The sequence below is a fragment of the Eptatretus burgeri genome, chromosome 3 (genome assembly GCF_056783735.1).
Source record: "Eptatretus burgeri isolate ZD-2024b chromosome 3, Ebu_testis_v1, whole genome shotgun sequence".
NCBI classification, from domain to species: domain Eukaryota; kingdom Metazoa; phylum Chordata; class Myxini; order Myxiniformes; family Myxinidae; genus Eptatretus; species Eptatretus burgeri.
The window spans coordinates 60322569-60341449 of NC_140963.1; the positions used below are offsets into that span (position 1 = coordinate 60322569).

General features: G+C 40.0%; 1 protein-coding gene across 7 annotated transcripts in view; it reads right to left on the reverse strand.

The window, feature by feature from the left end:
- Positions 1-18881, reverse strand: part of LOC147030011 (uncharacterized) — a 199744-nt gene that overhangs the window by 40973 nt on the left and 139890 nt on the right. For all 7 annotated transcript variants that reach the window (XM_085873639.1, XM_085873643.1, XM_085873640.1 and 4 more), the window contains 4 exons: positions 11162-11257; positions 8659-8769; positions 3064-3156; positions 1846-1920 (listed from right to left, as the gene is read on the reverse strand). In XM_085873639.1, coding sequence (XP_085729765.1) covers positions 1846-1920; positions 3064-3156; positions 8659-8769; positions 11162-11257 — 375 coding nt within the window. The remainder of the gene's footprint in view (positions 1-1845; positions 1921-3063; positions 3157-8658; positions 8770-11161; positions 11258-18881) is intronic.

Genomic DNA, 18881 nt, shown 5'->3' on the forward strand with positions numbered 1-18881 from the left:
GTAGCGGGCCCTAACTATAAACACACACTTACCAATATAACTGTTCTATAGGGACCCTGGCTGTTGTGTGCGATGGGTTCCAGATTTGTAGCAATATATCGGTTTAGCACAATCTCTCAACGGTGAAGAATCACTTAAGAAATTATCACTTCTGGATCTGGATTATGATCTTCGCCAAAATTGAAACAGTTCTTCCTTGTTACACACCCAACATGTCCACCAAGTTTCATCTGAATCCGTCCACAACTTTTTGAGATATCATGCTATATATCGTTTTTGGCCTGATCTCTCAATGGTGAAGAATCACTCGAAAAAGTTAAATAATTCTCGTATCCAGATCCGGATTCAGATCGTCACCAAAATCAAATCGATTCGTCTTTCCTACACACCCAACTTGTCCATCACGTTTCCTCTGAATCCATCCACAACTTTTTGAGATATTGTGCGAAAAATTAGTTTTTGCCCCATCTCTCAATGGTGAAGGATCACTTTAAAAATTGTCAGATCCGGATCTGGATTCGGATCTTCAACAAAATTGAATCAATTCTTTCTTGTCACACCCCCAACATGTCCACCAAGTTTCATCCGAATCTGTCCAAACTTTTTGAGATATCGTGCTATATATCGTTTTTGGCCCTATCTCTCAATGATGAAGAATCACTTGAAATATTCCAGTATCCGGATCCATAACTGGACCTTCACCAAAATCGAATCAATTTGTCCTTGTCACACACCGAACCTGTCCTCAAAATTTCATCTGGATCCATCCACAACTTTTTGAGATATCCTGCACACAAACAAACAAACAAATAAACCAATGTCACCCACAGGGTGACCCGTATCTTGCCAAAAGGTGACCACGTGTGACTTCTTTAAGGTCACACTGAGGTGAACAGAGCTGCTATCCATCAGGAGCGACTCCTTGAGGAATATCTGCCTACGAGAGATTCCAATGAGAATCGTTCTAGAGTAACCATGAAAAATATGCGTTTGCCTCATAACGTCACCAAATGACGTCATAATGTCTCAAGCTTGACATATCTAGAAAGCACTCATCGAGGTGTTCAATTTGAGGTACTACACGATATGGTTCCTAAAACTTGAAAATTTGACCTTGGGGTCAAATATGTTTGACCTGAGGCGCTAACCATGAAGGTCAAGGCCAATCGCCACCAAAAATTAATCAGCTGAGCGCCAGACCATGAACTATATTCCCATGAAGTTTGAAGACGATCCGATCAAAATTATTCAAAAAATAAGGGTTTCGTCGACTCCCCTGATTTGCGACAAAGTGACCTTGACCTTTGACCTTGACCTTCAAAATTTTATGCGCTGAAAGGGACCTCTATAGGCCTCTGATATGCGAAGTTACAAAAATTTCCAATGATAACTGTGCTCTGCAGAATTATTTATACGTGATTACAGACAAACAAAAAAAACATACAAGCTGACTAACATATCTTGCAAAAACTTCGTTTTGGCAAGATAACAAAGAGACAAACAAACAAACAGACAGAAAGGAGTGAAAACAGAACCTCCTTCACCTTCATTGGTGGAGGTAACAACACAACAAATCGGAAAACTTAGCTTTAATGAGGTGGAAGCAGCAGTGGCAAATTCGACCAGCACGTGAAAAAATTCCCAAACCCGAACCAGAATTTTATGTAGTAGGATATGAAGTAGACAATTGATGCTCCGACAATGTGGGGGTGAGACCAAAGAAGCAATTTCTATATTTGAAGCTTATTGCCACAGTAACACGGAATGTCCCACAAACAGTGTCAGAGGGCAAGTGTGACACATGAAAATGAATGCAAGAAAAATTTGATTATGTTCATGGATTACCTTCTCCAACATCGCCTCATTAAATTGCTTGCAGTTCTCCTTCAGTTGCTGTTTTAATTTCAAAATTTCTTTGTTCTGATGGAACACAAGCACAAAATATATTGCAACATACACAAACACTCAGCAAACAACAAAGACAAAGGGAAGTTCATCTTCTAAACGCTTTGTAAAAACTACCTTTATACTGACACGGAGGAGCAGCTTTCAGAATTTGATATCTAAGGGTTTTGTTATTATTAATTTAGGATTTTAGAGGAACTGCATTTTTAATAGGTGCCATTTTATTTCACATCCGAAGTTGTCCTGAGGGCATTCAAGAGTCAACTATAATGGGCAGACTGATTCCACAGTGAGGCGAAGAACATTAGTGAGCCATTTGGGTTTTTACTGACAATCTGATAGTGATATGGTAATTCTCCTGACTACTTCAGTTTCTAGAAGTTTAGAATGCACATCCCTCAACACAATGTCTGGGATTTCTCCAGTCCACTCATTTCACCACAACGCCACTGCCTCAGATGAGTAAGAAAAATGAGAAGCACAAATAACATTGCTTTGAACTCATGAAAACTACAATTAAATCATCCATTTGCAAGATGTGATTGAAATACTAACTAGACCATCCCTGTTGGTATGAGTGAATTCGAATATTCTTTAAAACATTTCTTAATGGTTGGTCTGCAGAAACATAAAACTGGACAGTAATTTCATCCAAATCGTACCAAACTCCATTTCATGATATTCTTTTTACATTGTTACATAAATACAAACATAGTGCATTACATGAATGCACAGCAGATCTACTCAATTACTTGACTCCTCCTCCTTCATATGCAGCACAGGGCTTCAGAGGTAGCATCATTGGCTGAGGGCGCAACTGTGCCGCTGATGTAATGCCCCTATTACCAGTCCACTGGTACTCATTTTGCCAACCGCAGAAGGATAACAGGCTGAGTCAACCCCACCTGCTCTTAATTAAATGGAAAAAAACTGGGGCTTAAACTCAAGACCCTAAGATCCCAAGCCAGCCACCCTCACTGCTAAGCCAACACCAGGCTTTTAATTACTTGACTCGATTGTAGGGCTTGAAGATAAATTGGTTAGTCTTGTCCGCGTTTCTGTATTTCAAGGTAACTAGTTTATGAAGTTGGAGTTTTATTCAAAATGCATTATCAAGTCATGGGGTGTGATGCGCATATAACAAGTCGAGGTACTGACGTTTTCTTGCACTTCGCTCAAAGCCTTGTACTCATTGGATCTTATCGATGAGATCTCATCATCCTTTTCATGAACCATCTTGTCATACTCGAGCTGCAAGAACAAATGCATCTTCAGGGCCTGTTTATTTACCAATGAGTGAAACTCACAACCAAGGGAGTGTTACTGATATACTCATCCACTTATACTAAGGGAGAGATATTCATTGGACAGTATTGAGGAACACTACCAAAAAGGGAAGTGCACAATGATCTCAGATTTTGTATTAACTTACATTCAACAATGGTGTTTGGGAGCTGTTTTTAAATTAATATTGCTGAAGTGTTTTCTTCTGAAAACATGTCAAGACATACAGTGCTTATAGAAAGTCTACACCCCCTTTCAAAACTTTCACCTTTTGTTGCCTTATAGCCTGGAATTAAATTGCATTAAATCAGACTTTTTCCACCTATATTTACACATCGTAACCCACAACTTCCAAGTGATAAACAATTTCTACAAATTTCAAAAAATTAATTAAAAATACAAAACGAGAATATCTTCATTGGAAAAGTGTCCAACCCTCTTATAATGGCAATTATAAATGAGCTCAGGTGTAACCAATGCCTTCAAAATCATACACCAAGTTAATTGGCCTCCACCTGTGTTAAATTGTAGTGATTTGATTATTTCAGAATAAAATCAGCTATTCCTGTGGGTTTCCTCTGCTGGGTAGTGCATTTCATAGCAAAGACTCAACCATGAACTTTGAGCACTCATGAGCTTTCTAAAGACCACTTTTGTTGTGGAAAAGATAAAGTTGTGGAAAGGCACATATCAGGGGATGAGTATAAAAATATTTCAAAGCCCTTGAATATCCCTTGGAGCACAGTTAAGATAATCATTAAGAAGTGGAAGGCATATGGTACCACCAAGACCCTGCCTAGATCAGGCCGCCCCTCCAAACTCGATGACCAATTAAGGAGGAGACTGATCAGATAAGCCACCAAGAGGCCGATGGCAACTTTGAAAGAGCTCCAGGCCTTTATGCCAAAGATTGGTCACTGTGTGCATGTGACAACAATATCCCAAGCAGTCTGCAAGTCTGGCCTGTATGGTAGGTTTGCAAAAAGGAAGCCATTACTCAAAGAAACCCTTGAGCCTTGTTTGAAGGATGCGAAAAAACACTCCAGAGATTCTGAAGCCATGTGGCAAAAAGTTTTGTGGTTTGACAAAACCAAGATGGAACCTTTTGGCCTAAATGTAAAACGATACTATTGCGAACCTGGGGGTCGGGGGCGAGAAGGCCACGAGGGGGGGGAAGTTACCTCTGGTTCCCACAAGACTCTCCAGAATCGCAGGCCATCGCATACGAATAACTTTGTGACGTGGCTGGTCACTAATCGACCGTGAATGCCAATAACTCGACCATGTGACTTAGGGGCCTCCGTTTAATAAAAACCATTTACCTAATGGTCACGTGATCGAATTACCAGGGTACACGCCCTCAGTACGCAGATGCAGCTGAGCGTAACTGCCCAAGGACGTACCGGCTTGAAAAACAGATCGTTGGAGGATAACGTCCCGGCTCGGCTAGAATACAAACCATGCGAGACCAATGAAGGGAAAGATGAAAGCGAGCTGGGAACATTTCCATACAAAGCATTTATTTACAATCAAGCGAGGAAAGGTATGTCCATAGTAAATTGGGTTTATTGGTATGTACAGCAGGGATAGCAAGGAATTTGTGGGGTGCAACAAAAGGCAAGCAATCTACAAAAGCAGACACAGCACAGACATATCCCATTAGTACTTCTACAATCTTAACTTATTCTATGACAGGCACCATCTCTCACACACACACACACACACACACACACACACACACACACACACACACACACACACACACACACACACACACACGGAAGATTAGATAGCCAGAAAGAAAGAGAGCACATGAGGATATACAGCCTCGCAATACCTGACGCGGTCAGCCAAACAACGCAACCCAGTCCGCTTTGGGGGAGGTAGGAGGCAGAAATACTGGTGTCTAAGGTGTGGGAGTGGGAGGTGTGTTGTAGTGCAATATTGGGGGGGGGTGCGGTATCGTGCCAGAGGAAACTGTAATTGCGAGTCAGAAATGAATGTTCTTTTGTGTGTCCAAAGGAGATGAGATAGAGGGGTGGAAAGAGAAAAAGAGAGAGAGAGAGAGAGAGAGAGAGAGAGAGAGAGAGAGAGAGAGAGAGAGAGAGAGAGAGAGAGAGAGAGAGAGAGAGAGAGAGAGAGAGAGAGAGAGAGAGAGAGAGAGAGAGAGAGAGAGAGAGAGAGAGAGAGAGAGAGAGAGAGAGAGAGAGAGAGAGAGAGAGAGAGAGAGAGAGAGAGAGAGAGAGAGAGAGAGAGAGAGAGAGAGAGAGAGAGAGAGAGAGAGAGAGAGAGAGAGAGAGAGAGAGAGAGAGAGAGAGAGAGAGAGAGAGAGAGAGAGAGAGAGAGAGAGAGAGAGAGAGAGAGAGAGAGAGAGAGAGAAGAAGACGCTTGAGGCAAAAGATCCCTAACCTAGTCGTGCATAGGTCTGCTCGTGTAGCGTGTACCTCCATGGGACACTCCGCTTGAGCGTTCCCATCTCGAGAGTTGGTGCATTATCTCTGGCTTCGTCACTTTGCTGGGGCTCGTGACAATGTGCGCGCCGCACTGGTCCTCCGGAATAAGCATGTCTCAGCCACACACCAACCACGAGTGAAGAGCCAGTGATGGGCAGAGGCAACGAGGAGCAGTGAAGAAGAGGGCGAAGCAGAGAGGCGAAGAAGAGGGGCGCGAGGCTTTGTGATCCGCCTTTTATAAGCCCCGGCGAAGGATGGGGTGACGACCCGAAGCGATGCGCTGTGACCAAAATCCCGCTTTTCTATTGGGCCACAGTGGCCCTAGCCACGCCCTGCCAGGTTCCTGGAGCCGGAAGCGGTCTCATTCGCACATCCAGCGTGACGGCTCCATACTAAACTCCCGGATTGCTCTTCCCGCAACCCCTCCTCGCCGCCGTCTTGCGACTGGACGAGGGTCGTATCAATCCCGCGTGCTCACCCGGGACATTCCCGGCGAGATGCGGTTGATGCTATTAACATCCATTGCTCATCCCCATATTCAAGTACAGCCTGACTTATGCCGCACACCTCTGCTTAGTGGTGAATTGCATTGATACAGAGGTACGAGGAGGTGTGGGAATATTGTTTCAATGTGCGGGAGGTGTTGGTGGTCGAGGTGGTGAGTTTTTGGTGAGCAAGGTGAGATGCCGTTGGAAATTGGCGCACACATTTGAATGAAATGGCGTGCCATGCACGTGCTGTATAGTGTGTTTGTTTTTATGTTGATTCTTCCATGGGAAGCTGCGTGGTGTGTTTGCTGTTCAGATCATGGTGTGTTTGTTTGCTTGCTTGATTTGGACCATTGCTAAAAGGAAAGGGTTGGAATATAAATCGGAATAGAAGATAGAGATATAGCTAATATACTTCGCTATTCGACCCACGCAATGCATTTCGTCCCGTTAACCCACTCGACATGAGGGGAAGGTCTGACTGCACATGTTGCAATTGAAAGAATTCCGTTGGAAATATACATACTACATTTACATTACAATATACATTGTAATGTATACTTAGCTTTTGGAAATATACATACTACATCGGAATACTACGTTGGAAATATACATACTACATATGAGGCGCTGTGAGGAGGAGTGATGTAAGGGACACATCGGCCATTTTGGAGTTAATGCCATATAGTACTATTTTAACCCTATCATCTGAGCCTATCATCATCATATCATTAAAAAATGTCGCTTACATCACTCCTCCTCGCGGGGCCTCATATACATACTACATTACTTACAAATATACACACTACATTTACATTAAACCGTATTACATTTGCTCTTTATAAAACATATATCTGACTTTAATAATAATAATTTGTTATATTGCTTCGTTTTCTCTTGTCAAGGTGTGAAGCCTGGGTTTCTTGCAAATGCAGCCATGCTTGCAAAATGTATGGCTTGCAAGATAAGATGTTATCTCCTCCTCATCTCTGTTTGTGAAGCTACCCCATAAAACTTTACTTTCACAACAGAGTGCAGAGCTTTGTAAAATCGAACAGCAATTATTTAACATCTTTCTTGTTTTGCACTCTGTTTTAATTTAAACGTAAATCTGTATAAGTTTATGGCTTATTGATGTAGTTGGTTGGAATGTGAGAACATGTCAGGGAAATTATTCACAACCTTTTCTGTACTCTTAAAGCATTTTTGGACCTCTCAGCTGAAACATTTTAACTTGGAACTGGTCTGATAAAATGAAGACATTCTGCCCATATCACAATATTGATTAAAACCAATGCAATGTGCTATAATCGAGAGGATCCTGTTGGGAATATTAATTGACGATGATGAATCGAATTGATGAAAATTGTTAAGCTACATGATTAAATAGTTTTTATATTCTGGTTTACTTTGTGCTTGGAATCATATTTTGGCTCCAATAAACAAGTAACTAGGTTGAGAAAGTGCTGAAGTGACCATTATCTAGTCACAAACAGCTGTGTGTGTCATCATTGGACTTTAAGAAAGATGCTTGTGCTTTTGAATTTTGCTTCATGACTCCACAAGCAGTTATTATCTTGTTTTGCTCAAATTGTCTCATTGCATCATTGTTTGCTTGAGTGTCTCCCTCCATACGTATGTTCAAGTGATTCAACTCTGTTAAATAAAGTATTAAAAGAACCTTTGAGTGAGTTTTCTTCAACAGCTCAAACCCAACACAGCATATCACCAAAAGAACACCATCCCTAATGTGAAGCATGGTGGTGGCAGTATCATACTATGGGGATGTTTCTCATCATCAGGGACTGGGGCACTTGTCAGGATGAAAGGGAAAATGGATGGAGCAAAATACAGAAAAACCCCAGAGGAAAACCTGCTGCCCTCTGCAAGAAAGCTGAAATTGGGACGGAAGTTCACCTTTCAGCATGACTACTTGAAGCTCACAGCCAAAGCTATACTGGAGTGGCTGAGGAACAAAAAGATAAATGTCCTTGAGTGGCCCAGTCAGAGCCCCAACCTAAATCCAATCAACAATCTGTGGCATGATTTGAAGATGTCTGTCCATCAACGCTCCCAACGCAATTTGACTGAGCTTGAACAGTTTTGTGCAGAATAATGGGCAAATATTGCCCAATCAAGGTGTGCAAAGTTGGTAGAGACCTATACCAACAGACTCAAGCTGTAATTGCTGTCAAAGGTGCTTCCATCAAGTAATAACTCAAGGGGGTGGACACTTACCCAATGAAGATATTCTCGTTTTGTATTTTTAATTAATTTTCTGAAATTTGTAGAATTTGTTTTTCACTTGGAAGTTGTGGGTTACGGTGTGTAAATAAAGGTGGAAAAAGTCTGATATTATGCAATTTAATTCCAAGCTATAAGGCAAAAAGGTGAAAATTTTGAAAGGGGGTGCAGATTTTTTATAGGCACTATATAACCTCATCAAAACAGATTGCTGACCCATAGTACATGGTCTACAAAAATATAAACAATGAGAAGGAATCAAACAAAGGAGGTTAAAAAGAAACCTTGTAATCCTCCATCATTGCTATCATCTCGTTGATGCGATGTTGGCTTAGTGCTTCGACTTCAGCCTTCACCTTTTGTGCAGCCTCTGCAGTGTCGCTCATTTTTTGAACCTGCAATAGGAGCCAGGCAAAATAACCCAACATGTTTTCACCAAGATCATCTCACGATCTTACGACAGATGGTTTGTGATAAACTGACCAAGTCATGTCTAATTTAATGCTCTGAGTAAAGATACCGTATATGTTACCCATACACCATGAATGTTTGTGTTAAACTGCTTTTATCATCTTGTGAAATACAGAAAATAATTATACATTCTCCTGGCTGTATGAGGCAAGTTGTCGCATAACCAAATGAATGCAATACAAAATTCTGATTATTTTGCTTTAATTTTGGCCAGGTAAAGCAGTGATGGTGTAAATTAGGTTTTTCTGTACTAGATTATCCCACGTCAAATGGAGAAAAGGAAATCATCCAAGGATTTAATGACAACGGTAGGAGGAAGCCATTTAGTCCGTCATGCTTATGCCATATCCACATCCCATTTCCTCAATCTATCCGTTTACTTACTGTTACGGATTAGTAAATCCTATATAATTGGAAATGCTAAGTTTTGTAGCAAAGGCAACTTGCATTACATAATTCTGATAGTAACTGTGAGAAAGGCAACTCGAGTTACAGTGAATTAAATGAATGTGATACATATTGGGGGCAAAGGATATGTATGCAGACAACTGAGTGTGTCAGTGGCATTGACATCGAGATTATCAACAGAACTTTGAGGATGACTTTTGTTGAGGCTACAGTGTCCGAGTCATGTGAGAGTTTCACTCCTACATTGGGAAAAACTGCCTTCGTGAAAGATTTGTTATGGAAAACAATGCGCCAAACCAATGGTCAAGTTTTGCTCAATCTTTGACTTCAGACTGTATGTCACCTTGTTTTGGGATTGACCTTACATGGTTGCCATAAGAGGTGATGCGATGAGCAGCATCAGCAGAAGCGACTCAGAGGAGGTCTTGGCGGTGAACCAGAGATCCAGCTCCAGCAGTGTGCAGAGTCTTTGGAGCAGCGGAGTGCATTCCAGTTTGTTTGGCCAAGCGTGCTGTGCACAGCGGGGTCAGGCTGTGACGGCATCGTGAGCCTTGTATCATTGGGCGCATGTTGACCACAGACCTGATTGTGATACAGTGCACCTTGCCGGTGTTCGGATTCACTCCTGCTGGCAGACTGGTTGTGCTCACGAGGAGCCAACACAGCACTCAGGGTGCAAAATAACTCCACGTTGACATCCCACACTGACAACTTCTCTGGGCATCTCGCGTCAAGGTCGTCCTTCCTCCCACTCCTTCTCACGGTACGACCAGGGTTGTTGTGAGATTCCATAATGTTCGAGAATTCCCACGGGTCTCAAGCTCTCCAGAACAGAGTTGACCAGTCTATCCACTACCCGCTCGCTATCAACAGTGCAAAATACTAACTTTGATTCATAGCATGAATCCTAAAAAAGGGGTGTATTCAAACGTGACTGTTAAATTGCTTTCTCAGAGAAAAAGGGAAATTGCCTTTCCACGGAGTTTTGGAAATATTTGAAACTGCATTGAAATATATGTGTGTAACTGAGTTTTCAAAAGCATTGACCATGACTTGTATTTCATGTACGGAATTTTACAGCTACTGATGAACTATTGTGATTGAAACATGATTGAATTGTGATGAATTATTGTGATGAAAATGTGATTGAATTGTGATGAATTATTGTAATTGAACCATCATTGCATGATATTAGCACTTGAATCGTACACAGTGGGATTTAATAAATTGCATTTTAAAGTTCCTTCTGTTTTATGTTGTGTGCTGGTTGCCACCTGGTTGTCAATTGACTGAAAATATTAAAGTGATCATTTGAATTGTCTGCCACATGACCCTTTGTGTACTTGTGGGGAACTCACTCTGAGGCACGGAGGCCGGCGTAACATTATCTTCTATGTACTGACACCATTTTTACCAAGAGCATCTACTAACATCTACATCACTTAATTTTTTACCTTGTATATCCCATTTGATTTTTAAAGCACGAGCACGACCTACTCTTTCCAAATATATCATGTGACCTTTAATTCCCTCACAATCTCAACGCAGATGAGACAGCCAACCCAACATGATGTCCTATCTGAAGGATGAAATGCTCCAAGATGCAGCACCCCTCTCTGCTAGCACAACACCAGGACAATAATCTCAGTCAGGACTCGATTGCACAGGGGAACAAGTGCATAACCAGACAGTTGAACGATTCAGCCACCCCTCATTCTACAACACCGTATACAATCTCCCATCGAAGTACTAATGAGGAGGCTAAACTTTGCTTAGCTCTTAGAGGTATGATGGGATCAGGAACATTCCAGCAGGAAATAAATCAATAAAAGATGGTTGCAACTACAAATACAGAATTATCCCTGAATTTTCGGCATTAGCATCAGTTTCGCCATGCAATGCATTTACCTCTTGATGAAGTTTCTGTTCTGTTTCCTTGTGCTCTTGCTGTTGACGTGAGAGACGTTCACTTAGTGCCGAGTGCATTTTTGTCATTTCATCCACCTGCATATCCCATCAAAATAATGACCAATTACTGCACCGTAGTTCTAAGAATGAAACCAGACATAACAAAACACACACACACACACACACACACACACACACACACACACACACACACACACACACACACACACACACACACACACACACACACACACGCACACTCACACACACACACACACACACACACACACACACACACACACACACAAACATAGATATATATATTATGTACTGGTAAGTACTTACAAAAGATATTTCATTTGAAGTTATAACCTGAACTTATAAGCAATTTACTGATTTCCCGACTGCCTGGATCATCAGCTGGGTACCATTTTCATCGAGGTTTCAATCCTTTCAGCACAGAACCTCGACAAGCAGCGGATCCACAACCCCAGTCGCCGGTCCACATCAGTAGATTACTCAACATCAATGGACCCACAACCTCAAAGTTATGTCCAGACAGTCAGTCAGTCAACACAGCAATGCAATATCCTTATTTTCAACTTCAATTTCCAAAAACATTTATTTCCATATTTACCAATATAAGTATAGTAAAATAAAAATGTATGAAATTAATATTTCCGAAACTTGGTGAACTCAGAAGGATACTTAATCAAAATAACACATACAGAGGCAAATATGGAGGCATATACAGAAGTCAAGGATTGTATTGATACGCCTATGGACGAAGAATATAAATGATAAATTCGACCGAAACGAAGGAATGACAAAGAATTAAGGAAAAATGGTCAAGAATACTGTGAATAACAAGAACAAACAGATACAAAAGAATAAAATAACAAAAAGGTGAAGAGATGCAAAAGTGAATAACAAATCAATGTGTATGAAAGGAAACTTTTGAGAATAGGAGATCAAATTTCGTTTATAAGAGGACTTAAACTGACCCACAGACACCTGTGCCTTTATTACTCTATCAATACTATTCCAAAGGACATGGCCCATAATAACGTAGTATATTAATAGAGTATGATGTGTGAGTAAAAGGTAGAAATAAGTCATCTTTTGATCTCGTGAAATGAGTGTGGATATCATGGACTGCTGTAAAGTAAGATGAAAGGACTTGTGGAAGAAGATTGTTGATATGTTTGTACATAAATATCCCTGTATGTAATTTAATGTCAAAAAGTGTGTTGTTTGGTGAAAAGAGGTGCAGTGTGGTCCCGTGGATGAGAAAGGGTACAGATCCTGAAAGCATGCTTTTGAATAACTGAGAGTGAGTGGAGCTGATTGTTACTAGAGCATGCCCAGATAACATCACAATAGTTCAGGTAAGGGAGAAATAAGGTATTATACAGGGAGAATAAAATACAAGGAGGAAGAAAGGTACGAAGTTTAGACAGAATGCCCGTGTTTCAAAAAACAATCTTAGCAGTCGATGAAATATGATCCGTCCAGTTAAATTTGTCATCCAAGATAACACTGAAAAATTTTGTCGAATGAACAAAAGTAAGGGGTTCATTGTCTATATAGAAGGAAGAGATGGTGTCAGACAGAGGTATGGTGGATTTTCTAAAGAACATACACATGGTTTTATTGGAATTTATGGAGAGTTTGTTTGATTTGAACCAGGATTAAACGTTAATGAGCTCACTATCAAGAGTACATATCAAAGAGTCGTAACTAAGATTGGAAAAGATGACAATTGTTTCATCAGCAAAGACAAAAAAAGATAATAAAGAAGAACAAATCTGCAGATCGTTAACATAAATAGGAAAAGAAGAGGCCCGGGTATAGATCCTTGGGGAACTCCATGGCTGATAGCTCTCCATGAAAAATTAGAGCTTTTAACGACTGTAAATTGTTGCCAATGAGGAAGATAATCATTAAACTATTCAAGAGCACAACCTAAAACACCATAAAAATCAAGTTTTGAGAGAAGAATATGATGATCAATCATATCAAACGCTTTGGACAAGTCAATAAAAACACCAGTGGTATAAATTCGATCCTTTCAGCCCAGAACCTCTCCAAACAGCGGAACCACAACTTTGGTTGCAGGTCCACATCAGTAGTTTACTCAACATCAATGGACCCACAACCTCAAAGTTGTATCCAGACAGTCAACACCAATGCAATATCTTTATTCAAACTTATTTAATTATTACTTTCATTGAAAGTATTATGACATTATGAATAACTTTAATCATACACCACTTTATATGATATAATATTAAGCGATAAACACTTTACCTTGTAGAAATGTTCATGACAGCACCTCCACCTAACCATAAACTCACATTCCAGAAAATCATCCTTTACTGAACAAATTCTTGCAAATCTAAGTCGTTGAGATGAAAAGATATGTAACCCATTTAAATTAGTACATTGCTACATATGCCTGGTGTTGGCTTAATGGCTAGGATGGTGGGCTTGGAATCCTTGGGTCCTGAGTTCAAATCCCACTCAGCTGTTGAATTAATACCACGTGGGGTTAACTCGGCCTGCCATCCTTCCAAGGTGGGCAAAATGAGTGCCAGCATGCTGGTATACTGTGTCGGAGTGGCGACCTGTCCAGGATTGTGTCCAATAGCCAAGGAGAGTGCTTAAGCAGCACCAACGCTCTGCATGGAGTATGGGCCCGATGGATGGATGGATTGTGACATGGAAAGGTGTACAAGACTACAGGGAAACTGAAATCATGAACTTTATGATAAACACTTGTACTAAAGCCATTCTGTCCAACTCGAACCTGCACATCCAGATATGCAGCAACTATACAATCATTACCACTCCTGTATGCAATCAGGCTCTGGATAAATCTTGTGAAGCTGCCTATCAAAAATATTATAGTTAACCACACAAATATCATCAATATAGCAACATGTATGAGATAATTTTTTAGCTAATCCTCATTTTTTTCTCCTTCATCAGTTTCTGCATAAATGAAGATTCACAGAAAATAAACAAAATGTCTGCTAGTAGGTGGCTGCAATTCCCACCCACGGGAATACCCTTAACCTGTTGAAACATTATCCCACAAAAAGACACAAAAGTATTAAATTAAATAATATTAACAGCATTCTTAAACATCTGCTCATCAAAACAATGAAAACTTGAGAATCTCTTATTAGAAAAGAATGCTCTCTCAACCCTGACACATAAAAACTTATTAAAAGAGATAAAAACCTTATCAATTACTTTGAAGAGTGAATCCTTCACTTGTACTAAATCCAAATTTGTATATAAAGTTGAAAAATCAAAAACTTCAACTGACTTGATATTGAGGCATGTAATTCTATCTAAGAATGCTAAAGAATAATTAATGCTCCAAAAAGTGTTAATACCAGAATTCTTGTCAATTGCTAAACAATATTTCCTGAACCGTTCCCTCACAACTTGAAAGCCTGAGATAACTATAACCGATAACTGTCTGGTGGAGCACTGCCTGGCACCCACTATAAACCTATACTCGTATGGGTTCTTATGAAGCTTATGGATCCAGAAAAACTGAGGAATACAAAGAATTGACTCTTTACCTTTGATATTGAAATTATTAACTAAAACTTCCTGATGCTCAGAGATAATATCTTGGAGCAACTTAGGACAAGGAACATATGTGCTATTTCCTATACCGGTGAAAGTAACCGTATCAATGCCTAACTCTCTTAATAAAACCTCGACATAAAACTTTTTACAAACCACAACAAAATTATTAGCAGCTTTATCCGCTGGAGCTATAATGTAGCTATCATGGAAATCATGAATGTCTTTACAAACACTCGGCTTGTTCAACACTGGTTTAGACCGACCCAGTGAAAGCAAGCCCCGACAACTAAAAAAACTTAATCCTATTATCCAGGACTTCCACAACTCTGTTAAACCATGCATTAAAACTGTTTACAGATAACTTAAACTTGGTGCACATTTTTCTAATAAAATTAGAGGCAGAACCCACAATTGAAGACCGAACATAGCTCCAAGGTTGAGTAACTGGTTCCCCATATTTAGCTCCCATTTTCATCAGATCCCGAATTTCACTATAACTGATGATATTCAAATCCCAAGAAACTCTGTGTCCTTAAGGACCAAATGAAAAAGGAGAAGACCAACATGCACAGTCAGTTTCTAAAATGTCCTTTACTATATCCAGACTAAGAGTTTTAAGAAACTTACCATAATTGAAAAAGGATTGTCCTATCGTCTTAGTGAAAGTGAAATAAACCTTCAATGTGGTTTGCTCCCAAACTTTATCAAGTAATAAACTCTCTACACTAGTAGCCCTAAAAATAAAATGAAGCTGAAGCCTATCTACCTGCTTGTTGGAAAACTCACAAATTAAGAACTCATGGATGCCTTCAACTTTGGGAGTAGATTTCTTCACCAGAACCCTGCTACAAAAAGCTTCAATAAAAAACGAGCACATGTCAAATGAACCTGATAAACTCTGGAGAATATGAGCTCACACTTGTTTGGAACATGACCCCAGAAAAAAAATAAATGAAAACCCTTTCCTTCATAAAAACGGTTAAGTTTATCAATTATCTCTAAAAATTTCCATTTTTGGAGCCGTACGACACCGATTACGATGCCCATGCCCTCTGGATCTCTTTCTGATTGGATTAGCAAAATACTGATTCCCGAAAACATTACCTTGAGAAACTGACCCAGTACTTTGTACCCTGTCATTAAGGCCCAAAGCATAGATCACACAAAGTGTCCTGATCCAAAAGTCCTCTCTGTGCCGTAGCTCAACATTACACTCCTCTTTATTATCAAAATCATTAACATTAACTGAGTCTATAATTTGAATAGAACAACTAGAAGCATGCCGAACTTCATTGAAATGATTTTCTAAATATGTCTTAATACCAGAAGATGCACCAGACCGATGTCCATTCAAACGTCGATGTAAACATTGAGAAGTTTTACCAACATATTGCAATCCACAATCTCCACAAGTGAGAAGATAAACAATGTACGTTTATTTACATCCCAACAAACATTCAAAATCAACAACAAAAGTCTTACCTGTCACTTGACAATAAAAGTTTCACAAGATCAAAAACTTTACAACACAAACATCTCGAGGAATTACACTTTTTAAAAATAGCTTTACAAGTACTTGACAAAACATACCGACTCATTCTGACACTGCATGCTTTTTCGTTTTTCGTAAGCCTGATATTATTGTCACTCTTTTAGGTTTTTAACTGAGTCCGGTTGGCTCAGACCAGACAGAAGAGATAGGCTGACCAGGAAACATATTGGCAAGGGGCTGCCTCACAAAAGGCGGGCATTACCTGATATACAACTGAAAGTTCTCCCACCGACACTGACAATGCCTAGTGGTCACAGCATGACAGCTATTACCTCAATCTTAAAACCGGATCACCAGCAGCTGCTGGTTTTTCGTGAACATGAGGGTGCGCAGCTCATGAACCAAAAATGAAGAGAAAAATAGGGTGCAGGTATGAGGGGGGAAGGTATTAAAAGGGGAAGTAGGATTAAAGAAAGGTATAAAACAGTAAAAGGAACTATGAAAGACGAAAAAGAGGTATGAAAGAAAAAAACAAATATCAAAGATGTAAGGAAGAACCCAGACAAGACTCAAGATCCAGCAATCACCCCAAGACCATGACATTCGCAATCACCTGTAATGCTTGTACTAAAGCATTTGCACATAGGTGCGTACAATAACATTGCTATATGGAAAAGGCACCAAGTCACATGATCATGCTCATGATGACCCGATAAGTATGTCGCATAAATGCCAACCCATGTAAAGATATATTTTACTCATTTATTTGCTGATGAGTTGTACACAATTGGACCAAGTAGACTTGCAAAAATAAGGATAAATCAATGTGCATCTACTCTTGTTATTAGGGTACCCTGTCAGTACAGGGTACCCTATTGTTTTTCTTCTGTTTATTATTATTATTAGGGTACCCTGTGAGTACAGGGTACCCTATTGTTTTTCTTCTGTTTATTATTACGCATTATTATTATTATTCTTCCGCCGGCATTTTGCACCCTTTTTCGCTTTAAAAATCATTTTCTCTGGAACACTAAGTCCGATCGACAGGAAATTTTCACCATAGTATGTATCTTTTTTGATAGCACAATCACGTTATAATTATGACGTCATTGGTCACGTGGTACGGTCGCCATCTTGAAAAAAGCGATAAACTTTGGACATCTGTATCTCGGAAACCGTGCAATGGAAAAAATTTTCGTTTGATACATTTTACTAAGCTCCCTATGGGGAACACGTGTGATTTTTCGTGACGTCATAGGTGAAGCGATATACCGGTGAAAATTCGTCAAGTAGAACGCCATATGGGAAAAATCTGAAAAATTCTGAGCATCATCTACGCCAAAAATCACTGACGAAAATGTTTTTTGACGTCATCGATGACGTAATTCGGCCGCCATCTTGTTTTTTAGTGTTTTTTTTAAAATCTTCTTCTCCAGAACGGCTATGCAGATTAAGGCGAAACTTTACACGCACATTCCCCTGAGGTCCTCTTTCAAGTTTGTTAATTTGTTGTTGATACGTCACATGGTTTGGCGGCCATCTTGAAAAAACCCTAAAACCTTCAAACATCTTCTTCTCCAGAAGCGCTGGTCCAATGAAGGCGAGATTTCAGAACTATATTCGTGACATGTATGCGATGCAAGTTTGTTAATTTCAAAGTGATAGGTCACATGGTTTGGCCGCCATGTTGGATTTAAGAAAAATATTAAATAAAGTTTTCTCTGGTATTTCATAAGCCATCGAAGCGAAAATTTGCAAGTGCCTTCCTCGCTCAAGTCTGCATACATGGTAAAAATTTTTACCTCAGAAGTCACATGGTTTGGCGGCCATCTTGGATAGAAAAATAGACTTTATCCGATTTACACAAAACTTCACACACTTGTTCGGGTCGACGATGGAAAGCAGAATTTAAATTCATGATATCCTCGGTCACAAGGTTCGGCAGCCATCTTGGATTGAAAATGAATAAATTTTAAAAATCTTCTTCTCCAGAAGGGCAAGACAGATGAAGACGAAACTTCACAGATATATTCCCCATGAGGTCCTTTCTCAAGTTTGTTAATTTGTTTTTGATCGGTCACATGGTTTGGCGGCCATCTTGAAAAAACCCGAAAACCTTCAAACATCTTCTCCAGAAGCGTTGGCCCAATGAAGGGGAGATTTCAGAACTATATTCGGGACAGGAAGGCGATATAAGTTTGTTAATTTCGAATTGATAAGTCACATGGTTTGGCCGCCATCTTGGATTTCAGAAAAATATTAAATAATGTTTTCTCTGGAACCGCTTAACCAAACGAATCGAAAATTTGTAATTATCATCTAGCAGGCAGTATGCACGCTTGGTAAAAATTATGATGTCACACGTCACATGGTTTGGCGGCCATCTTGGATTGAAAAACGCACCTTTACCGATTAACACGAAACTTCACGTACGTGTTCCAATACCCAGTTGGAAGCAGAATATACATTTCTGATGTCATAGGTCACATGGTTCGTCAGCCATCTTGGATTGAAAAACAATATCTTCAAACGTCTTTTTCTCTGAAACGGCTGAACAGATCCAGGCGAAACTCCACCACTATGACCGCCTCTCCATGACGAATAAAAAGTTCCCACCCCCTT